The sequence below is a fragment of the Capricornis sumatraensis genome, chromosome 15 (assembly GCF_032405125.1).
Source record: "Capricornis sumatraensis isolate serow.1 chromosome 15, serow.2, whole genome shotgun sequence".
Lineage (NCBI taxonomy): Eukaryota > Metazoa > Chordata > Mammalia > Artiodactyla > Bovidae > Capricornis > Capricornis sumatraensis.
Window position 1 is genome coordinate 76046937 of NC_091083.1, and position 24416 is coordinate 76071352.

At 52.1% G+C, this 24416-nt stretch overlaps 1 protein-coding gene across 2 annotated transcripts in view; it reads left to right on the forward strand.

The window, feature by feature from the left end:
• Positions 1–220: 220 nt before the first annotated feature.
• The window catches only part of HNF4A (hepatocyte nuclear factor 4 alpha), a 33068-nt gene continuing 8872 nt past the window's right edge, over positions 221–24416 (forward strand). Inside the window, exons 1-8 of one of the 2 annotated variants that reach the window (XM_068987796.1) lie at positions 221–240; positions 3668–3783; positions 8016–8190; positions 9267–9361; positions 15620–15726; positions 16603–16758; positions 20643–20730; positions 21611–21766. In XM_068987796.1, the coding sequence (XP_068843897.1) occupies positions 3669–3783; positions 8016–8190; positions 9267–9361; positions 15620–15726; positions 16603–16758; positions 20643–20730; positions 21611–21766 (892 nt within the window). In that variant the 5' untranslated portion in view covers positions 221–240; position 3668. Of the gene's footprint in view, positions 241–3628; positions 3784–8015; positions 8191–9266; positions 9362–15619; positions 15727–16602; positions 16759–20642; positions 20731–21610; positions 21767–24416 lie in introns of those variants that run through there. The other variant, XM_068987795.1, reaches the window with a different exon arrangement.

A 24416-nucleotide genomic window follows, 5' to 3' on the forward strand; every position in this document is an offset into this window, starting at 1 on the left:
TGGTGGCATGTGGGATCTTCGATCTTCAGTGCAGCACGGCTGTGGCAGTGCCTGACTTTTGACCTAGCTCTTTCTGATTTCAAGGTCCACGGTTTATCCTGTAGGGGTGGGGTGGGGGTGAGGGAAGGACTAAGAACTTTATAGTGTTATCCCATCTCATCTTCACAACAAATTTCAAGTTTGGCCCATTTTACAGGAGGAGAAACTGAGGCTATGGGGGATGTGCATCTAGAAGATATTGTTTGGGATCAACTAAGGATGGGGTTCCCTGGTAGCTCAGCTGGTAAAGAATCTACCTGCAATGCAGGAGACTCTGGTTCGATTTCTGGGTCGAGGAGATCCACTGGAGAAAGGATAGGCTACCCACTCCAGTATTCTTGGGCTCCCCTGGTGGCTGCAATGTGGGAGACCTGGGTTCAATCCCTGGCTTGGGAAGATCTCCTGGAGAAGGGGAATGGCTACCCACTCCAGTATTCTGGTCTGGAGAATTCCATGGGCTGTATAGTCCATGGGGTCACAAAGACTCGGACATGACTGAGTGACTTTCACTTTCACCTTTTCAAGGATGGGGTGAATCGTGTGTGTAATAGATTACGCAAATTCCAGTTCATGGGTGGGTAGATTTACTTATGTGGTAGGTCGTGATTGGTGGGACATGGATGGGTATGAAATCGTTTTCTGGAATGTATCTCATAGGCAGTGGATCACCTGTGTTGTGTGTTTGGTAAAGAATCTGTGTCCCTGTGTATGAAGTAACTTAGGGTGTCCAGGCTGCCCACCTGGAAGTTCTTGCGTGTGGCATGGCTGACTCTATTGATTATAGACTTTATTTAATTTAATCTAAGATGCTGTCTATCGAGATCAAAGATTTGTTATGTTTATTACGGATTAAACTTTGACATTCAGTGATCCCAGCCTACTTTCGGAAATAGGGAACTGCTCCCCTTAGACTGGATGAGACACCCTGTGTATAGGTTTGTGAGAGGAGTAGCTGTGTGTGGTCTGTGTCAGAGGTGTCAGACAGGTGACAAGACCCAGAACCAGGCCTAGGTAGCCCCTCCCAGGAATGTCCCTCCTTCTCCTCCACATTTATCCCTTAGTTGGGTCTCCTGCCGAAGGCTCTTGGAACCAGGCTCAGATGTCCTTGGAGGAACATGGGAGCAATCCACCAGAAGCTGAAGTCTTTTCCATCAGCGCTTTTAGAATCTCTGTCCCTTCTTCCCTCCCTCAAAGTCTTGTACTTATCAACAAACAACTGGGCCAGCATCTTCACCCCACTTTACAGATGGGAAAATTGAGGCCCTTAGAGAGACATGATTTAAGCAAAGTTATCCCAATAGTGACAGAGCTAGTCCGTAAATCACCAGGCTCTGCCATCAATGGGATTCTCCAGGCAAGAATACTGGAGTGGGTTGCCATTCCCTTTTCCAGGGGATCTTCCCCACACAGGGATCGAACCCAGGTCTCCCACATGGCAGGCAGATTCTTTACTGTCTGAGGCACCAAGGAAGCCCTAAATCTCGTCTCTTAATGCCAAATCCAGCCTCTCTTCTCCGGAACAATTGCCGCCCCCAACTTCCCACCCTAATTATCTAAACCCCAGGGGGAAAATGGAGGGAGGAGAACAAGGCTTACACAAGCCCGAAAAAGGGCTTCTAATAGTTGGAAGAATGTGAGGAGGATGCTTTACACACCCCTCAAACGCAAGCCGCCTCTCCCTCCAATGTGCCCATTCATTCATTCACTCACCTTTTCACTTGTGCGGTCCTTTGCTCACTAGTCCACCGTTTCACTCACTGATTCCTTTCAGTCTTTCAGTAATTCACCCACTCAGTTCACTCATTCGTGTATGAATGCACCCTGTCTGTAATTCACCCACTCTTTTTTCTTTTCATGTTGATTTAGCTGCGTGGGGTCTTAGTGGCATCAGGCAGGATCTTTTGTTATGGTGCCTGGACTCTCTCATCGTGGCACTCCGGCTCAGTAGTTTAGGTGCAGGCTTAGTTGTTTCGAAGCATATGGGATTTTAGTGCCCCAAGCGGGGCTTGGGCCTGAGTCTCCCGCTTTGCAAGGTGGATTTTTAACCACTGGACCACCAGAGAAGTCCCTCACCCACTCGTTAATTCACTCCTTCATTAATTCACCCACCCACTCACTCATTAATGCCCTCTTTCACTAATTCACCCCCGCCTTGCCCTTATTACCAAATCCCCCTGCCTGGCCCTTCCTGCCAACAAAGGAGGACAAGCTCCCAGGCCTCCAGAATCGTAGGTCCTTCTCCCCAGACCCGCACTTTCCACCTCTACCTCGAGACGTTATCTGCCCAGCTAGATCGGGAGCTCTTGCCCCTGTCTGTGTAGCGGGCAGTGAGGGCTGGAGGGGATGAGAAGAAAAACGTTAGCCGTGAATTGAAGGCCACAAGATTAGCAGGGCCCAGTCCCAAACAAAAAATGCAGGGCCCTTGCTCAGAATAGCCGAGCATGAAAGCAAACACAAGAGCGTGAGAGGGGAGCTCCTTTGCCCCAGAGTGCACTGCTCGGGTGGCTTGCCCGCGAACCCCGCTCTGGAGGGAGGAGAGAAACAAGGGAGATTCGAAAGGGAGGCCAAGAGGGTGGGGGTGGAGGGAAATGGATACTTGCTTGGTGTTTTCCTAACGCCAACTCATTTAATACTCAGACCACCCTTTGAAGTTGATTGTGCATTTTTCTAGAAGAGGAAACTGAGGCTCAGAGAGGAGAATCATTTACCCAGAGTCATGATTAGTAGGTGGTAGGCGCCTGAATGTTAATCCGGGTCTAAGGGGCTATAAGCCTCCCTTCTTCCCTGGGGGTGGGGGAGGCACGGGGTGGAGGGGGGGTAGCTGGAGGAGGTGACAAGGAAAGGGGTGATAGAATCTGTCTGGGCCTGAGCACCTGGGCGCTGCGGGGGCTGGTGGTGGCCAGAGTGTGGTCCTGGGGAGCAGGGGAGGGGACCTAGACAGGAGTCTGGGCCTCTCAGTCCTTCCTGCCCCTAGGGAAGGCAAGAAACCGGAAGGGGCCTCCTAGAACAAGGATCTAGAAACCTGGTATGTGGGGCCTGGGACCGACACTTCTGATTCATGAGCCATGAGACGGCGTTATCTCTATAAGAGGGTTGAAGTCAATGATTTGGGAAGTTCCTGAGTTAGGGCGTCTTGGAGGTGGGCTGTCAGTGTCTGGGGGCACGTGTGAGCATGTCAGTATCAGCATGACTTGGGGTGACAGTGACTCAGAGGGTGGCTGAGTCAGGGTCCAGTGAGTGCTGGAGAAGCAGCATGTGTCTGTCATCTCACAGGACTGGTAACACGGTATTGGGGTGTTAGGGCCCCCCATCTGTTGTAAGAGCACCCCGGTGTCAGCCAGAAACCAACAGACAGCCAAATCCCCGGGGCCCCGCCCAGCCAGTCCACCAGGGGGGAGCCGATTAACCATTAACCCCCACCCCTCCCCAGCAGAGCCTCCACCCCTGCGCAGAGGCTAGGCCCAGACTCCCGGCAGACCCTCCCAGAGGACGGTTTGAAACGCAGGAAGGCAGAGAGGGCGGCTGGGAGGAGGCGGTGGGAGGGCGGAGCGCAGAGGCCGGGGCTCAGCCCAGAGCCTTCGGGGTGGGCATCCTGGGCAGGGCAGGCGGCCGAGGCGGGGAGAGGGAGGATGCGCCTCTCCAAAACCCTTGTCGACATGGACATGGCCGACTACAGTGCCGCGCTGGACCCAGCCTACACCACCCTGGAGTTTGAGAATGTGCAGGTGTTGACGATGGGCAATGGTAGGTGGGGGCAGGTGTGCCCAGGTGTGCCAGGTGGGGGCAGGTGTACCCAGGTACCGGAGCGAGTCTGACGCACTGGGTTTGGGGCTGGTGGGACAGCGGTAGCTGAGCGCGGTGGTCCCGTCAGTGAGGGCACAGGTGTTGCCAGGTGAAGTCAATGTTCCCAGGTACAGTGACCAGAAGCCTTCGGGGTGGTGGCGGGGGGGGTGGTCTGCCAGGGCCATCTGCAGCAAAAGTAGGCCCTGGGTGTTCCTGCCAGGCCTTCGTGGTCCCTGTGACCAAAGCTGTCGCTGTGCAGCATGTCACCGGGAGCGGGGACTTCATGGTGAGCGTCCTCTCGGCATCCAGCCCCAGTCATTGGGCCCAGCATGACCTCTGCTTGAACCCCTTGGGCCGAGGTCCAGAGAGATGGAAAGGTTATGTCCTGTCTCCGGAGACAGTGGATGGAGACACGACTGTGTTTCAGGGTGTCTTTGGGACTTTCCTGGGGTGAACGCCCCACTTAGAGAAAATGGAGTTCTCAGGGAGGTTTTGCTAAATGAGACGGGGATCAACAGTGCGCATGCGCACGCGCATTGTGTGTGTGTGTGTGTGTGTGTGTGTGTGTGTGTGTGTGTGTGTGTGTGCGCCCACACACACAAGCTCACTGGTGTGCGATTGTAACCTCCCGTTGGCATGGGTGCTTGAATTTCCATGTACACACGTGGGCAAGTGGTGGACTTTGTTGCAAATGTATGTCTGCAGGAACCCATTTGCATGTTCGTGTTCACTGGTCTGTGTGTGCACGTGTTCTGCATCTATTTCTAGTTGCATTTCTTCTTTGAGTGAGTCTGTGTTTGTTGTTATCTCTAGGGATATCTGTGTTTATCTTGCTTATGTCCATAAGTGGCAATGAGTGTGTGTACAGTAAGTGGCAATGTCTGTATACGGTAAGCAGTGATGAGTGTGTGTATGTGTGTCCATGACATTTGCAGGTATGAGCTCTGGACCTGGATTGGTTTGTGTGTCCTGGGTTTCCTGGACATATGTCCAGTTTGGGCATCCTGTCTCGTGCCCCTCTTTGTACCTGCTTGTGTACGTGTGCACATCCCCGTCCTGGGGGGTCAGCTCTCTTCAGCACTCATGTGATATGCCATTGCCATTCACACACGCGAGTCACATCAGCAACACGTCCATTTGTCTCAGACCAGACTGCGTTGCCTGTGTGTCTCCCCAAGTTTGTACATCCGCTCCCGTTATCACTGAGAGCACATCTCCTCCACAAGGAGGTGGGGGAAGGGAGGAGGCTTGGAAGCCAGGACGCGGGGACCTGACCAGTCTCAAGCCAGCCTGAGGAGGGGGGCAGCCCACCTGCCTTCCTTCCATGGCTCTGCAGCTTTAGCCAAGCTCTGTAGCACTTGAGTCAGCTCAGCTCAGCCAGAGGGAGGTATTTGCCCTGCCCGTGGTCAGTGGGTGTGATGCGTGGTCGCTCTCACCATTTGCTCGCCTCCCCCTGCCATTCACTCACTGTGTGACCTTGGGCATGTCACCTCCCCTCTCCTGGCTCCTTCTGCAGAATGGGCTTAGTCACTCCAGGCCTGCTGGCTTTCAGGAGTGTCCAGGGATCACGTGAGGGAGCTGAGGGGAAAACACGTAGGACACAGTAAACAGGAAGCTGCTGCACTCGGTGGGGTGTGTGTGACCCCAGAGAGACAGCGTGCGAGACACCGACCACCGTCTAGCCCTGGACTGCCCCCATCACCCCTTCAGAGTGGGTGCCTCCAGCTCCCAGGAAGTGTGTGTCCCTGAGGCAGGGGCTAAGCTCCTTACGGGATGTCCTAAAGACAGGACAGCTCTAGCTCTGGAGCCAGAAAGATCAGGGCTCCAATTCTGGCGTCCATCCTTCCTACCAGTGTAAACTTATGAAGCCATTGTCCTCTCTGAGCCTCAATTTTCTCATCTGTAAAATGAGACTAAATCATAGTGCCTGCCTCCCAGGGCTAACCCGAGGATCCCATGTGATAAGGCACCTGAGGGCTTAGCACTGGAAACTGGTCCTGCGCCCTCCATGAGTCAGGTCAGGAACTCTGAGCATCTTTAAGAAGGGTCTACATTCCCCATTGGAGTTTGAAGTGGGCCAGAAAGTTGGGGCGATGTTTTGCATATGTGCTGGGTTGGTAGCTCAAAGGTTCTAAGCTCCCTACCCACCTCCCATCCCTGATTCAGAAGGACCAGGGGGTCCTTGTTTATCAGAGGCTCCAGCAGACACGCCAACAGGACAGCACTGGCCAGATCAGCACCAGCCTGCATGCCTGGACCGTAAATCCGACTCCTCTACTTAGCAGCAGTGTGATCTCTGGGAAGGTCCTGTCCTTTCTGAGCCTTGATGTTCTCACCTGGAGAATGGGCACCATCCCCTGACCCTGGGGAGTAGGATGAGCTACTTGGCAGCACCCAGCCTATCCTGCCCAGGATGTGTGAGCCCTTCCCCCAGTCTCCACCTGAGTTGTAGGGTCAGCTCTCCCGGTGGTTGGAGGAGGCAAGGCTGGAGGAGAAAGGGCACCAATGCAGCTTAACAATTATCCTCATCTCCAGGAATAATTCACCAAGTGGAGGGGGCCGTGCTCCTGGACACCCTCGGAGGCGACGAGATGTTCAGCCAGGACATGACAGAAATGAGATGTGGCAGTGTGTCCGCTTGTGCACGGAGGCTGGATATCAACTGCTCCCAGAGTCGTCTTTTGCAGAAAAGTTTTTATTTTACAAGCACTGATATAGTGCTTCTTACCTGCCAAGCACTTCACACATATTGATTCACTGAACATTCATAACAGCCCTAGATATTATTACGTGCCCCATTTCACAAGCAGAGAAGGCAATGGCAAACCCACTCCCTGGAGAATCCCAGGGACGGGGGAGCCTTGTGGGCTGCCGTCTATGGGGGTCACACAGAGTCGGACACAACTGAAGCGACTTAGCAGCAACAGTATTTCACAAGTGAGGAAATGAAGGCACTGAGAAATACATTAATGTGGCCAAGGTCCCATGGCTAAGAAGTGAGCAGGCTCGGATTTAAACTGGACAGAAGGGCTAGAGAGATTATACTCTTAACCACAGCACTATATCCCTGTCCAGTGCTTAGCTAGATGTTCCCTAGGAGCCCAAGATCAGATTCAGGGTGAAAACACGTGTGTGTGTGTGTGTGTGTGTGTGTATGACTTTGTGTGGTGTGTGTCTGCAAGCATTTTCCTGGGGAGATGGTTCACAGTGTCATCTTCTCTAAGAGGTCTATCCTTGGTGGAAGAGTTGCTTATGAAAATGAGGGTTCAGTTGCGGAAATATAAGATAAAATTGAAAACGACCGAACCAGTCAATCTGCCCTCTTTTGCAATTAGGGAAACTGAGGCCCAGGGGAAACTGAAGCAAGGAAAAGGAACTTGCCCAAGGTCACAGACGACTTAAGAGGCAGCACTAGTCACCAAGACCACAGCCATCTACCTCTTATCCCCCTCCTCACATAGATTCAGCAGGTTTTTGTTTTTGTTTTTTTTTTACCCCACGGTGTGTGGGAATCTTACTTCCCTGACCAGGACTCAAACCCACTCACCTTGCACTGGATGTGCAGAGTCTTAACCACTGGACCACCAGGGAAGTCCCAGTGCAGTAGCTTTTGCTGTGGGGTGCCCAGATCCTTGCTATGATCCTCCCAGGAGGGCAAGCGAGCCACTGTCCTTGATGTATGTCTTCCTGTTTCCTGGCAGAATTTGCAAGGCCCCCGAGTACCAAGCTGAGACTCACCCAGCCTTGGTCACTCAGTAAGAAATAGGACTTGGTTCTGGAGATGATGGGGAAATATTTACCCCTCTCATAGCCCCCTCTGCCCAGCCAATCAGGGTCCATAACTGTTGGGCGCATCCTAGGAGACAGCCAGTTTCTTCATTCCTTCCCAGAGAAAGCTGAGGCTAGCGATCGCCACCGTGGGGAGGAGCAGACCCTCGTTAAACAACTCTACGAAGTCAGTGTCAACCATCCCTAAGTTATGGATGCAAAACGGGAGTTCCAAAACAGCAAGGAACTTGCCCAGGTTCTTTGAGGGGGGTCAGTAGCACCTGGATCTAGCTGAGGCTGAAGCTCTGGAAAGATCCCTACAAGGCTCACATCCTTTTCTGAATATAAACCACCAGGACAGCAGGGCCTCTGAGAGGTGATTTCCTGCCCCTCCTGCGTCCTCACTCTTTGCTTTTCCGGTGCAGACACATCCCCATCAGAGGGTGCCAACCTCAATGCACCCAACAGCCTGGGTGTCAGCGCCCTGTGCGCCATCTGCGGGGACCGGGCCACGGGCAAGCACTACGGTGCCTCGAGCTGTGACGGCTGCAAGGGCTTCTTCCGGAGAAGCGTGAGGAAGAACCACATGTACTCCTGCAGGTGAGGAACCTCGATTTCTCCGTCTGGAAAATGGGTGCACTTGGGCTGATGTTCCCCCGGGGTTTGTCTTCTCCCTGGGTAGGTCTCGGAGCCATCTGCCCTTCAAGGCCTTCAAGCCTCTGATTTCTTCACCCTTGCAGATCAGATGGGAGTGTCTATTCTAGTCATCCCTTTATTGAACACTTACTATGTGCTGGGCACCATACTAAGTTTTTGCCTGTATTAACTGCTCCCGGAAGCTCATCGTGATTTTTCCCATTTAGCAAATGGGGACCTCTGAGGCTTAAGATCAAGTCTGCTCTGAAACCACAGAGGATGAGGCCCATCCCCCAACCTGGCACTTTTTCTGTGGTGAATAGGGGGTTGGCCCCAGGCCTTTCCACCTCTCTCAAGGCCTTGGAGAGTCGTCCTTCAGAAGCATCTCCCCTGCTGGGTAACAACAATAATAAAATAATAGCAGCTGTAGTTACAAGCTCTTACTATGAACAGACACTGCACTGAGCCCCATTTGGGTAATTATCTCATTTTCACCTGTCAACACCCCTCTGCAGAGGTTACTATTATTATCTCATTTTATAGATGAGGAAGCTGTGGCTTGGAGAGGACTGGGAATTTGCCCAAGGTCACCCAGCTTGAATCAACGGCAGAGCCTGGGGTTGACAGGGCACCACCCAGAACCACGGTGGCGCCTGCCTGCCTCTACTCCATATGCCCTTCCAGAAAGTGGCTTTATGTGGACCAAGTACTGAAACTGATTCACAGCCAGTAGCCCACTCTGGGCTCTGGGCTTTTAATGAGATACGTGGGAAATAGCAGTGCCTTCTACTCATAGCTGAGTGATCTGAGGCCACGTGCCCGCTCTCTGAGCCTCAGTTTCCTCATGTTTAGGGGGAGAGGGCTGGGCTCTCAGAGAGTCCACAGAGCCTTTCCAGCTCCTGGTTGGTTAGCTGGAGGACTCCTGGGATGGAAGGTTTGAGCAAGGAGCCTGGAGGTCAACCAGATGGCCAGGATCCTAGTTGAGCCCTGGGGGAGGAGAGCTGTCCTTTCTTCCTCCAACCACCCCAAGCCCTCCCCAGGTTTAGCCGGCAGTGCGTGGTGGACAAAGACAAGAGGAACCAGTGCCGTTATTGCAGGCTCAAGAAGTGCTTCCGGGCTGGCATGAAGAAGGAAGGTGAGCCTCGGCCCCGCCTGCTGCCCCCCTGCCCCACCCATGCCCACAAGCTCCTGACGGCCATTTACAACTGTGGCCACAACTTTATGACTCGGTGACAGGCCCCAGGGTGACTGGCTAATGGCTGAGAGGAGGGAGGGCCTGAAGATCTGACCATAGGGAGGGGCTGGGCTTGGTCTTGAGAAAGATTCCAAGAGATAAGCTCCTACTTTCAGCTACTCGGGTTCCCAGCGCCACCACCCCTGCCTGCCTTCGCCACCGCAAGGCAGCCAGGTTGGGTGTTTTTTCTTTTTTTTTTTTAATGTGATTTTATTTTCTCATTTTTTGGCCGCACTCCTTGGCATGTGGAATCTCAGTTCCTTGACCAGGGATTGAACCCACACCCCTTGCAGTGGAGACACAAAGTCTTAACCACTGGACCACCTCAGAAGTCCCTGGGTGTTTCTGCTTAATATACTATTTCAAGCATCAGGAAAAACATAGAGAATGGCATGACGAACCTCCATGGCCCCAGGACTAGACTCAGCATATGTGAGCAGGAATGGGGCGGGGCTCTATCTCCCATCTTCCTGTTCCGGGGTCAAGTGCCCCAGCTCCTTAGTCTTCGTTCTTGGGGATCAGATGACGCAGCGTCCTCAGGCTCCAGAGAAAGGGAACAAGGCGTCAGACTCGTCCTGGGTGGAGGAGGCTGGGAGTGCTGGGGCACAACATTTATTAAGGTATCTCCTGTCAACAGAAGCTGGGCTTTTCCACCTGCCTGGGCTTTCCCACAATTCATAGTTCTTTTCATTATCATGACAGCCCTGCGGGGCACTGTTATCACCCCTGCTTTTCATAGACGAGGGAACTGAGGCCCAGAATGGGTCAACAACTTGCCCAAGGCCCCTCCAAGTTGGTCGAAGCAAACTCCGAGGTTTGAACCCCAAGCTTTGGTCTTGAGCTCAATGCGGTTTGGATGATACCTCGATGCTGCCTGCTATGCCCTCCAGACTCTAGGAATGTTTGAAAGTTTTCTAGCCCAAGCTCAGGGAACAAATATCTTTTAACTGCTTCTCTGAGTAACTTGAGTCCATTTTCAAATCTCTCTGTCTCCTTCTCTGCTCAACGCACCTTTCCCAGCCCTGAGACTGGCTCCCAGACCTTCACTTCCAGCTCGCAGCTGTGGCACACTAACCAAAACCCTTGGTCTAGTTCTGCACAAACACACACCTGCCCCACCCCACCCCCAGCAGGATCCTGGGACGCAGCCTTCTCCTGGCCAACTGGGAATGGGGGGATCTTGGCTTTGGCAGTCTCCCTTCCGTGACTCTGCCTCTGAGCCCGTTTCTCTGCCCGCCTCCTGGGAAATATTCTCTGGGCCTCATCCCCATAGGACCCTGAGAGTTTATGACTCCTGCTGTGAAACCTGGGCTATGACCCTCAGGAACACACCGTGATACTCACAACACCACGATTCTCTCATCTGGACCTCAGTGGTTCTCAAGAGCAAGGAGAACCTTTTTCAAAGGGCAGATGCCCCCAGCTCCCCCCCCCACCCAGTTTTCAGTGGGATCACACTGCTCTCACCTTGAACTTGAGCACAACTTTGTCACATGAGAAATGTTATGAATGAGGGACTTTCCTGGCTGTCTAGTGGTTAAGACTCTGCTTCCACTGCAGGAAGCGAGGGTTCAATCCCTCGTCAGGCAACTACTATCCCACATTCGACAGGCCATGGCCACCAAACAAAGAAAACAAATAAGTAAAAGAAATGCCATGAATGGGAATATGAGGCATGTGTGAACAGCTAGGGGCTTTCCTGGTGCCTCAGTGGTAAAGTGTCTGCCTGTAATGCAGAAGACGCAGGAGACCCGGGTTCGATCCCTGGGTTGGAAAGATCCCTTGGAGGAGGGCATGGCGACCTATTCCAGTATTCTTGCTTGGAGAATCCCATGGACAGAGGCGCCTGGCGAGCTTATAGTCCATGGGGTCACAAAGTTGGACACGACTGAAGCAACTGATCACGCACACGTGAATAGCTAGAGTCAAGGAAAAGATTGAGAGCTACAGTCTAAGAGCCAAACAGTTTAGGGTTCTAAGAGCCAGTGTTTCTATCAGCTCGACAGCCTAAGATTTTATGTTTGAGAGAGTAAATCTCTTGTGTTAAAATTCCAAGCCTTGTGACAGGTGGGAGGGAGAAAGGCTGGCAGCTAACCTGAGCGGACGGCCTTCCTAGGTTGTAGGTAGCCTGTTCCTGCATCTCACTGGTCTTTATAGGTGTCTCTTATTAAACATTCAGAGTCACTTTCATGTGTTACTTCAGTGAAGTTTCTGCCCCATCTGGGCTTCGGTGTTCACATCTGTAAAATCACAGGGGTGGATAATGAACCCTTCCAGCTCTGTGAGTCTTGCTATATGCCCACTGATCTACCTGTGCAAGCACACACGGCCCACCAGGACTTGTGTGTTTGTTCCTGGTCCTCCCACTGGACTGCCACAGAGACAGCAGGCCCCGGGGAGGGAGAGTCCCCAGCTGTTCTACCTTGGCTGAGCCTTGAAAATAGCCAGTTGCTTCTTATCTTGGAGAAGGTGGCATTATGCCAGGAGGAGAGGAGGATCGGCTAATGGCAGGTGCGTGTGGGCTATAGTAAAGGCTGGTGGTTGTTTGCATGCTTGGGTTAGCCAGAAGATCCTGACACATGTGGTGGGCTCAGCTGCTTTGAGAACACGGCCAGGGTAGCAAAGTGTTCCACTGCCACTGTGGTCAAGTTCTGGGAAGTAAGGGCATGACTAGCTCTTGTCGTTATTGTTCATTTGTTAAGTCATGTCCAACTCTTTGTGACCCCATGGATTGCAACACGCTAGGTTTCCCTGTCCTTCACTGTCTCCTGAAGTTTGCTCAAACTCATGTCCATTGAGTTGGTGATGCCGTCCAACCATCTCATCCTCTGTAATCCCCTTCTCCTTCTGCCCTCAGTCTTTCCCAGCATCAGGGTCTCTTCCAATGAGTCAGCTCTTCACATCAGGTGGCCAAAGTATTGGAACTTCAGTATCAGTCCTTCCAATGAATATTCAGAGTTGATTTCCTTTAGGATTGACTGATTTGACTAGGTCTACCTAAGTCTTATAGTCCCAATACCCCTCCTTGGCTTGGTGGGAGGTTCTCAAAGCCAAGAGAAATTCTCAATGGAAGCCCCAGGGACTGGGAGAGTTGGGACCAGTTTTTATTTCCCTTCCTTGATGGCCTTAGGAGAATCTAGAAATTAGAACTCCAAAGTTGTCCATGAGGACAACAAAGCATGGATTGTAAATGTAGCATTCATAGACCACTTGGGTGTATAGGAGGTCATCAAATCTTTCCACTTTACAGATGGGGAAGTTGAGACCAGAGAGGTGATATGATTGGGTCAAGGGCAGAGGAAGTCAGGACTAGACCTCGGGCTCCCCAGAGTTGAGCAGACACCAAATTCCCTGGATAAGAACTAGGACTGATGGCCTTGGGAGGCACCTGGATTTGGTCAAGTCTTCTGAAACTTCCTCTCAACCACAGAGAAGGGCTCTGAATCTCAAAGTCTTGTAAGTTTGGCCAGAGGATATTCCATGGTGATCAAGTGGGTTAAAGAACGGAGACTCTGGGAAGAAATCTGGGGGCCAGTGGGTCCAATGGCAGGTCCCAGATTCTTTCCTATAAACCTACACCTCCCTGAGCCTGAGCTGTCTGACCCAGGACAAATGTCTGATGCCCGGCTTCAGAAATTCAGCCCAGGAAGCAGGGCCAGGGATGCAGGAGGTACAAGCTGGCGGTAGGCCAGGGGCCCACGGATGGGCCCTACCTGGGATCCCCGGCCCAGCCCCCCTTCCCACACCCCCACTCAGGGGTTCTCTCGGAAGACAGGCTCGTCCTCTCCGCCTCTGCCCGGGCCAGTTAATATTCAATAGAAGTTACATTAGGTCCCCGACCCTGCTAATACTGAGCAAACATTTGGAAAACATCATTCCGTGACTGAGCTCGCGCCGGGCACTGATAACGCCAGCCTAACCTTGAGGAGCCCAATCCCCAGCTGCTGACAGCAGCCCTTTTCTTAGGCCTGCCGCCACTTGGCGCCCTGGTGGGTGCGGGCTGGCAGCCGTGAGAGGGGTGTCGCAGGCGGGGTGGGACCCGAATAGGGGAGCGCTGCTGGAAGCTGGCCCCCCGTCCAGGGTGGTGGGTCTGAGAAGAGGAGTTTTCTTACCTTGGGACCTCTGTTACATCTCACTAACTCTGGGTTCCCTTTACACAATCTAGCTTTTTTTTTTTTTTGTGGCCATACCACGTGGCTTGTGGGATCTTTAGTTCCCTGACCAGGGATCGAACTTACGCCCCCTGCATTGGAACTGCAGTCTTAGCCACTGGCCTTCCAGGAAAGTCCTACACTAGCTGACTTCCCTTCTCTGATTTCAACAATGTTTGAAATCAAGAGAGAGCTGAAGAGAGGAATGTCAATGTTCCATTGAGAAATGGGGTGTAGATTGCACCCGAGAATCAAAGCTTGTCTCCTTCTGCACCTTCTTTCGGCCACTCAGTGGATATTTATTGAGCACCCACTGCGTACCAGGCTCTGTTCTAGTTGCTGGGGCTACAGCAGTGGATGAAAGGGAAGATACTCTGGCTTTCTGGAGCTTTCTTTCTCTTAGACAGAGAGTGAAGAAAGGACACAGACAAGTACCAAGAAGAAAAATAAGACAGGAGAAGGTGGCAGAACCTGCAGGAGGGATATCCCCACTAGACAGGGTGGTCAGAGAGGGTGTTTCTGAGAGGTGTTACGTGCAAGGAGACATGAGCAAACGGAGAGGGAGAAGCTTAGTTGTGGGGGATGGGGTGTGAGTAGGAGGAGAATTCCAGGCAGTGCGAACAGCAGTGGCGAAGACCTTGATGGAGAGTGGCTGAGTGAGTCCCAGGAACGGCTGGGAGGCAGGTTTGATAGAGTAAAAAGTGAGATGGGGGAGATAGGACCACTGTGAGGAAGGGTGACCTGACTCCAGGTATGATGGGGAGGTCCTGGGTTTCCGTAGTGGAGGGATGTGACCCGAGTCGGGTTTCAGGGGATCCCTTTGTCTTCCGAGAGGTACACAGACTGCAGGGGTAAGGCTGGAAACAAAGCGGCCAGAGAGGAGGGTCTGGACTCCCCCAGGACCCAGCCCAGAGTGGAAGCTGCAGGTGGGTTTGCACAGATTACTGACAGCATTTGGAGTATGTGTGTGGTGGGGGGGTGGTGGTGGGCAGGTGAGAGAAAGGGACATATAGCGAGGCCCCCAGGCTCAGAGGAAGAATAAAGCTGCCTGTTCCTGAGATGGGAAAGACCGAGAGGAGCGGGTCTGGGAAAGAAAAGCCTGTAGATGGGAAAACTGAGGCCCAGAGAGAGGGTGTGGCCCCCACCAGCGCACGGAGACTGAGCGGTGAATCCCACCAGGAACCCAGGTCTCCTGCAGCCTTTTCCTCCCTTCTTACAGCTTCAACAAAGGCCTCCCAGGTTCCGAGGGCCTGTCAGGGTGGCAGAAGGACCAGCCCACATCTTAGGCCAAGACTGACCCGAGTGGAGAAGCAAGGGGGTGTGGGGCCCAGGTGGACAGAGGCCCCGGATCTCTGAGTTCCTGGGAGGGGAGCCCCGTGGTGGGGCAGGAGGGAGCCAGAGCTTTCGCGAGCTGTCTCTGAGAAGGTTAGCCTAGAGCACATGTGCTTCCTACTGATACAGACCCCAGGGCAGGTGGGGCCTCCAGATGCCCTTGTCCAGGCTTCTGCCTCTGTACTCAGGAGTCCCTGGGCCATCTCCATCACCCAGAGCAATTCATTTTGCTTGTCTTATCCACTTGCACCTGGAAAGGAAGGGACCCTTTTCTAAACACAGCTTGAAAGCCTGTCATTGAGACAGATCTCCTGCTCAAAATTCAAGACCCGCCTGAAGCCCTCTGCCAAGTCATCACAGCCTTGCATGCCTCCCATGATGGGTAGATCACTCCTCAAGCCAGCCTGTTTTGTGAGGAGCAGTAGTGGCACTGGGAAGGTTCTCCCACAAGCTGGGTGAGGAGCCATTGGCCCCCATCCCCACACACCGACCTGGGCTCTGTGGCCTGGACACTCTCCCTCCCGCCCCCAACTCCCACCTCCAAGTGTGTTCCCTTTGTTCCTGGACAGCCCTGCAGGACAGCCCTCCAGGTTCACCTCTCTCCCCTTGTCCTTCAGCCACCCCTCCTGCCATGGGATCCCTCTCCTCCCTCTCACCTCCCTCTGCATACTCACAGCTGTACAGAATGAACGGGACCGGATCAGCACTCGCCGGTCCAGCTACGAGGACAGCAGCCTGCCCTCCATCAACGCGCTTCTGCAGGCTGAGGTCCTGTCCCAGCAGGTACCAGGGGAGCCTCCCCTACCCACCTGGGCCCCCCTCATCCTAAAGAGGAATCTCAACTCCACCCCTTTGCTTCCCACCCGGGCCTTAGAGCAGCAGACAGGAGTGCCCTCGGACATCACGAAGGGAAACTGAGTCCAGGGTCACACAGCCCAATTAGTAGCAAAGACTCAAACCCTGGTGTCTCAGACGGTAAAGAATCCACCTACAGTTGCCTGGATTCCATCCCTGGGTTGGATCCCCTGGAGGATCGGATGGCAACCCACTCCAGTATTCTTGCCTGGAGAATTCCCATGGAGAAAGGAGCCTGGTGGGCTACAGTCCGTGGGGTTGCAGACAGCCGAGCGCAACTGAGTGGCTAAGCACAGCATAAACCACTGCTGGCACCTAGCAGCCCTGTGGGGCCTGCACACGCAGTCTCTGTGCTCACCGAGGGTCTGAGATTGGCTTAGCCCCGAGAGAAAAGAGGAGCGGACACTGTAGCGCACTGGGGCTCAGCCAGCCCCCCTTGCTGTGTGACCTTAGGCGAGTTGCAGTACCTCTCTGGGCAGTGGTATCTGCACCTTCCGATGAGGATGGGCACTTTTGCCCTGCTTCTCGGGTTTTTTAGGCTTCAAAGGAGCTGGTGGAAGAGGAGGTAGGGGGAAAGCGGCAGATGAAGGCCCAGAGAGGGCCGTCTTCCCCCATAACTGCCTCCTTGGCACCCTCCCTTTCCAGTTTCCCCACAGCTTCCTTCAGAGCTGAGAAGGCACCCACAGTCCAGCTCCTCTTTCCCAGGCAGGGAAGCTCTCTGGTGGGGGGGGGGCTCTGTGCAGGGGACAGAGTATATGGAGGGGGGCCCCTGCCACCCCAGCATTTTTCCTTTGCCTCCCCTAGATCACCTCCCCTGTCTCCGGAATCAACGGCGACATTCGGGCGAAGAAGATCGCCAGCATCGCGGATGTGTGTGAGTCCATGAAAGAGCAGCTGCTGGTGCTCGTCGAGTGGGCCAAGTACATCCCAGCCTTCTGTGAGCTCCCTCTGGACGACCAGGTGAGGGTAGACATGGTCTGCGGGCGGTCCGGGCCCTGGGTAGGTGGGTCCTGCTGCCCGCCCACCTCCCCCTGGATATGGCCTTGGAGTGATTCGATTTATTTCACAAACACGTAGTGCTCATGTGTGCATGGAGCTGTTTAAATCACTTTACAAATATTAGCTCATTTAATCCTTCCGACAACCCTAGGTAAGGTAAGTGCTATTATGACCAGCATATAGGAGAGGAAACTGGGGGCACAGAGAGGTTAAATAATTTGCTCAAGGTCGCACAGCTAGTATCCAACACAGGCGGTGCTAGAACAAGCAGGCAGGCTTCAAAGTCCAGGCCCACAGCCACTGACTGCACTGCTGTATCCGACAGCTCTCCCAGGTAGGATGTGGGTAGGGGCTCGGGGGCAGGGCCCAAGCCTTGGCTCTTAGAAAGCTTCTCTCTGTGATCTTGGACAAATTACTTCCTCTCCCTGAGCCTCCGTTTTCTCATCTGTCAAGTATGAATCATAATATCCCCTTCAGAAAGCTGTTGGGAGGATGGAGAACATTACCCTTTGAAAAGCATCAGTGGTGTAACGGGACACCTACACAGTCCTGGCCTCCCTAAATGTCAGTTTCTTCCTTGTATCCCACCAAGATGGATTTTCATTCAGCAATTTTATTTCCCAAACTACCTTCTTTGGAATACCAAAAATGTCTTAGGGGGAGAAGGTGGGGCTGAGGGATGGGCCCCTGAAGACAGTCGAGTTCCTGAGCACCTGCTCAGGGTGCCCCCAAGGCCACTGCAGACATTTTCTTTGTTTGGAAAAGAGGGGCTGAACTGGGTCCTCGACTCAGCTCCGATGGAAGTGGGGCGGCACCAGTGGACAGTGTTCCAGATACCGGATCCTGGTACATTTGCTTCTCTGTTTTGCAATTCTGCACAGAAAATTGGCAACGTGTCTCGGTCTCTTGAAGTTTCTCAGAAGTCCTCAGGCAAGGCAGCTGTTGAACCTTGGGAAGCCCAGGGCTTCTCAAAGTCCTCTGGTGCCCAGGCGCTCCTGGAATGCATTTGCATCACGTGGTGAAACAGGCTGTGAAAACCCTGGCTTTGCTGGTCCTCACCCTCACACGGGGGCCAGATCGGATGCCCTCTCACACGGATTCCTCGCTGCTTCGGGAGGGATGACAAGGCAGGGATCTTGGCCAGGCTGCCCTGGCCTTCTTCCCTGCTCCTCGTGTTCTGGCCCCGGTCCCCTCTGCTGGAGAGGCTCCATTAATGTTTAATCCCTCCTGTTCCTTCCCAGGGGCTCAGCAGGACAACAAGATTCCCCCACAAGCTGAGCAATTGTTAACCTCCATTTCCCACCCAAACCTCCCTGGCTGGGGCTCAGAGCATTCTCAGAGAGCAGTGATGGGTGGCCAGTAACACAGAATAATCATTAACATCACCACCCACCGCCTGCCCACCCCCAGAACAGCCATGTTAGGGGGCTGGACCCAGGGCCAGGAGGGTTCCCACCTCCCCATTCATAGTGTATAAGGAGCTTATCTTGCCTGTGGTGGTTGGGGCACAGCTGGGAGAACTGAGGGATGTTGTCTGTCAACATTGCCACAGGAACCAAGCGTGCTTGCTTCTCGGTTTGTTTTGGGCATCGACCCATTGAAACCTAGCAGGCCGGGTAGCATTGGATAAGGGGATGGAGGCTTGGAGAGAAAGAGCGATTTGCCCAAGGTCACAGAGCAAGACAGCCACAGGGTTCGACTCTAGGTCTTCTGTCTCTCGATTGCAAAGACACTGGAGTAAGTGACGAAAGTCCTGCATGGTGCCTGGCGTGTAGGAAGTGCTTGATAATCAGCAGGCTTTGGTCTCCTTTTGTCCTGGTCATGGAAAGGGAGTTCTCGCCCTCCTCCAAGGCTGTTTGCCATTCCCCCTCTTTTCCTGTCATCCTCACCAGGCTTCACCTTGGGGGTTCACAGACATGGTAAGGACATGGCTGCAACAGGGGCTCAATCCGGGAGGATGTTAAGTAGAGTGGCTCATCCTTTCACCTGTCCCTTCCTCTTTCATCCAAACAAATATTTATCGAATGCCTACTCTGTGCCAGGTGTCCTCCACACCTTAGAACTACCTCACATCCTCAGCAGGGCCTTTCATGATTTGCCCCATTGCTCTTCATCACATGAGCCTCATCTTCCTTTCTTCTTCCCTCCTTCCGTCCATCCATCTATCTCTTCTTTCTTTCTCCCTCCCTTCCTCTCTCCTTCCGTCTCCTCCTCCCTCCCTCCCTTCTTTTCACTATTGTGTCCCCAAACAAGTGTCTGGCACTTGTGGCTGTCATTCAGTCTCTCAGTCGTGTCCCAGTCTGGTGTGAGACCCCGTGGACTACAGCACACAAGGCTTCCCTGTCCTTTGCTAACTCCTGGAGTTTGCTCAAACTCATGTCCATTGAGTCAGTGATGCCATCCAACCATCTGATCCTCTGTCACCCCCTTCTTGTCCTGCCTTCAATCTTTCCCAGCATCAGGGCCTTTTCCAATTAGTCGGTTCTTTTCATCAGGTGGCCAGAGTATTGAAGCTGAAGCTTTAGCATTAGTCCTTCCAATGAATATTCAGGACTGATCTCCTTTAGGATGGACTGGTTTGATCTCCTTGCTATCCAAGGTACTCTCAAGAGTCTTTTCCAACACCACAGTTTGAAAACATCAGTTCTTCATTGCTCAGCCTTCTTTATGGTTCAACTGTCACATCTGTACACGACTACTGGAAAAACCATAGCTTTGACCGTACAGATTTTTATTGGCAAAGTGATGTCTGGCACTTAGTAGGCACTAACATCTGATGACTTCAAGAATGAGCAATCCAATGCATTAATGAATAAAAGCATTTTTTGCTTCCTAGTTTAGTCTGCTAAAGAATTTCCAAACTCCCTACCCTACCTTGCAGATAAGATCCTGGAGGCCACCAGCCTGCTACCATTTAACCAGCCCCATCCTTGGTCCACATGCAAGCACTGAAGCAGGTGGTTCTGAAAAGGCGGGCAATGCCCTCCTGTGGGCTGGCAGGGCTCCCACCTGCCAGACTTCAGACTCAGACTTCCAAGGCCTCTCTGTCCTCTCTGCAGGGAAGGGGTCGGTCAAGCGGATCTCTGGCCAAGGACCGATGCTCACACCCTTTGCCTCGGAAACCAGCATCCATATCCAGATTCTTACAACAGAATCTAGAATCTTCCAGCTTCAAGTGGGTGGATGCTCTAGAGATCTCTTGGAGCAGTGATTTCCCAAACGCAACCATGCATCAGAATCAACTGAGGAGTTGGTTAATTTCAGATCCCTTGGGCCCACCCGAGATAAAGAGAATCAGTGCCTCGGGTAGTAAGGCCTAAGAATCTGTGTTTTACAAAACACCCTTCATCGTGTTACATAGCTGATCCATGAGTAGGAATTCAGAACCCCCAAAAAAGCTCTAAAAGTTTTAGAACTTTTTGGGTTTGTGGACCCTTTTGAGAGTCTGATGAAAGCCTTTAAGTCTCTGCTAACACACACACACAGAGTGGTGTTACAATTTTACCAGGCACACAGACAGACAGACGAGGCCTAGAGGGGAGCAGCAGCTTACCCCAAACACAGCAGTTCAAGGGCAGAGTTGGCATTTGGTGTCCCGGCTCAAGCACAGGTTGTTTCCCCTTTCAGCGGTCAGCTGAAGCTTTTCCCGGTTTCTAGTTTTATCAGTTATGAGAGGAAGGAAGCAGTTTTCTGATGCCCATCTTATCATTCAGGCAGGTAAAGGCAAGCAGAACACTAATGCTGACTTGCTCCGGGTCATTGAGTTGGCGGGGAACAGCCTCCCCAGGGGTGTAGATGCCTTCCCAGGCGTGCGGACACCGGACACCATCCCCTCTCTCTTCCAGGTGGCCCTGCTCAGAGCCCACGCCGGTGAGCACCTGCTTCTCGGAGCCACCAAGCGCTCCATGGTGTTCAAGGATGTTCTGCTTCTAGGTGAGGATGCTTTCTGCCCAGTCAGGGCTCTGCAGGAGGCATGCCCAGCGTGGAGCGCACCTGGGCATGGGAGATTTCCCTGGTGGTGTGCAGAGTGAGGGAGGCAGATCAGAACGGTCCTGTCCTCAGTATTCTCAACTGGATACCAGATTCAGATGCAAGGAAATGTGGACTCGAGGAATTAACTTCCCCAGCATTCATGTTACAGCAGTCAGGCTTAGCCCTGGGATAACCTGTGCATTCAGATGTACTTTCTGGAGAGGGAGCAAAAGACAGCCAGGAACGGCACAAACCCCCAGTCTGTGTCACCTATGCCTTCATAACGTGTTTGTTTATTACTCTAACTTCTTACATAGGGCACACCGTGGGCCCTAGTCTGAGTACTTTACAAATACTAACTCCTCTAGTATGATAACCCAATGAGATAGGCACCATAATTTATTCCCATTTTACAGATGGAAAAACTGAGGCACAGAAAGTAATTTATCCAGATAGATCTGGCTAGTCAGTGGGAAAAGCAAGATTCAGCCCAGGTGGTCTAATTCCAGAACCTGAGCCCTTATGCGTGGTGCTTTTATGCCTCCCAAACAGCCCTTGATTGTCATCAGTCTTGTAGTCTGTTGTTGCCATTGAAGAATGGAGCTTGGGTGATATGAAAGGGGTCCTAAGAAGTCAGGCTCTGGGCCCACTCCAATGCCTGCAAGTCACTCATTCCTTTAATCTGGGCCTTGGCTTCCTCATCTGTAAGATGGGTGTGACAGTCCCCACCAGCTCCTCCTTCCGTGAGCAGCTGCTGCATTATAACTGCAAACAGCAAAGACTAGAGGAGAGAGGTACACCCCGGTGGCTTCCCATCCCCTCTCCTTCCTAACCCATCCAGGCAATGACTACATCGTCCCTCGGCACTGCCCGGAGCTGGCAGAGATGAGTCGAGTGTCCGTGCGCATCCTTGATGAGTTGGTGCTGCCCTTTCAAGAGCTGCAGATTGATGACAACGAGTACGCCTGCCTCAAAGCCATCATCTTCTTTGACCCAGGTACAGCCCACAGCTCCCACCCTCCCCTGATGCTCCAGGCCCTCTGTTGAACTGCTCCCACTGAGCTGCGAACCCCGAGTTTACCACTCCATCTCTCTAGTACAACAATCAGAAGACATCTTTATCAGCTCCATTTAACAGATGAGGAAAATCAAGGCTTAAATGACTGATGTGACGACGGGGCACACTGACTCCAGAGGCTTGGTTTTTTTCTTTCCCATCTTACCTTTCTTGGGCTTCCCTGGTGGCTCAGAGGTTAAAGCGTCTGCCCACAATGCGGGAGACTCAGGTTCGGTCCCTGGGTCGGGAAGTTCCCCTGGAGAAGGAAATGGCAACCCACTCCAGTATACTTGCCTGGAGAATCCCATGGACGGAGGAGCCTGGTGGCCTACAGTCCACGGGGTGGCAAAGAGTCGGACACGACTGAGCAACTTCACTTTTATCTTTCTCTCCCTTCCTGTCTGCTTTCTGTTCCTTACCTCCTCCCATCCTCCTTTTCTTTCCCTCAGAATTTTTTTTTAATCAAAATAATATCTGCACGTACTTAAAATGGAAATAGTCCTCCCCACTCTGCTTTTCCTGTCCAAAGCCCACTCCCCAGGAGGAACCATTTCTGATTCTTTGTACTGTTTTTTTTATTGCCATCTCTCCAGCTCTAAATAAAATGCTAACCCTTCTATTTCTTGATTTATCCATTTTAGAACATATTTTTTCTCCTATGATAGTTGAGAAATGTATTTTTCCCCATCACCACTCCATCTTTTCTCTCCCATCATCCTAATACATTTTTCTTACTATTTCAGTGTCTCTACTGATTGCCTCTATAATGCTCTGCACTTAGGCTTTTATTTTTTGCTCCATCAACTGTTGGCAGTATCTCCTAACCTTTCATTAGCAGGATAAAGAGAATGTATTTGCATTCTCCCTCTTCCATCTACCAACCCTCCACTTCCATTTTCACACAACGTCTTTTTTTTGTTGTTTTTTTCCATGTGGACCATTTATAAAGTCTTTATTGAATTCGTTACACTATTGCTTCTGTTCTCTGTTTTGGTATTTTGGCTGTGAGGCATGTGGGATCTTACTCCCAGACCAGAGATCAGACCCACACCCCCTGCCTTGAAGGAGGAAGTTCCCACCACTGGGCCACCAAGGAAGTCCCTGTACCACATCTTTGTAGTTGTGATTTTGTGCAAAACCTGTTTTCATCTCATGATGTCAAGATGGATGCCTGGGCTCCAAAGCTTCCTTGCTTCCTTCTGTCCTTCCATGTTGGAGAGGTCCTGCCTCGTGCCAGGCACTGTCCTTAGTGCCAAGCCCTTTCTGGGTGAAGACTGAGTCTAGTAAGCATAGCGAGGAAGCAGAAATGAACACTGTGTATGGAGCACTCACTAAGCCTCTTGTTGATCTCGCCTGTTACTTGCAACCTGGTATCTGTGAGATAGGAACTGCTATTATCTCCATTTTACAGATAAGAAAATTGAGTCACAGGAAGATTGATAGACTTGCCCAGGTCACATAACTAGGAAATGGCAGAGCTTAGATTTGAACTTCAGACTCTTCAGCTCTCAAGCCCATGTTCCTACCTATCACACACTATTCCTGGTTTCTTGGGGGGATAAGATTTCTAGTTCCAGTTTCCTGCAGAGGCTGGCCCAAGCTGTGCACCCTTTGGTGCTTGGCATGGGCCTGGATGATAGTAACTGCTCAGTCAAATGTGCAGGATTACTGATGCTGAGTCAGGGTCAGCAGCCTGGCCTGGAGGGAATGGTGACCTAGGCCAGGGCCGGGCATGTGGGTGGTGTTCAATAAACGTTTATTGAATGAATGATAGAATGCACAAACGTGGCCCAGGAGAGAGAAAACCCTGCATTGGAAATGTGGGTGAAATTCTCTTTCTGCTGGTTACTTTATCCATAAGAGACAATAGATGTCTTCCATGAAGGTTGAGATTAACTATTGAATAACCACTTCAATCACTTTCCTGGTTAAGAACATAAAATGTATCCATTGCTTTTTTTTTTTTTCATTCTTTCACCCTTCCGTCCATGTACCCATCCTTTCATCTAGTTATCTGTTCAACAAATGTTGACAATACATGGTACAAAGTGGTGGGTTTAAAAGATGTATGTATGCCTGTATAGAGATCACAGTCTAGTGGAAGAGACATTCCACCCTGTGTGCTCAGTGGTGACAAAAGAGCCACAGAGGTTTGGGGACATCGTGAACACTCAGAGTGCAGACCTGGTAGGATGGAATGGAGAAGGCTTCCCAGAGGAAGTGTGATCTAAGCTGTGACCCCAAGACCACACAGGCAAGGGAGCAGGCAAGTGGGGAGACTAATGAGGCAGGAGAAGAAGCAAGTGCTGAGGCCTGGAGGGTGGGGCTTTTTTTTTTTTTTTCTTTTTGGCTGAATTGTGAGACATGTGGAATCTTAACTCCCCGACCAGGGATTGAACCAGCATCCCCTGCATTGGAAGATGGAGTCTTGACCACTGGACTGCCAGTGGGGCCTTACCTGGGAGTCAGGAGCCCTAATTCCACATCATGGATCTGCCAACAAGTGGTTCTGTGGTCTGGGCCAAGTCCTCTCCTTTTTGTGTGCCTTGGCTTCCCCATCTGTAAGATGAGAAGGTTACAAGGTGCCCTC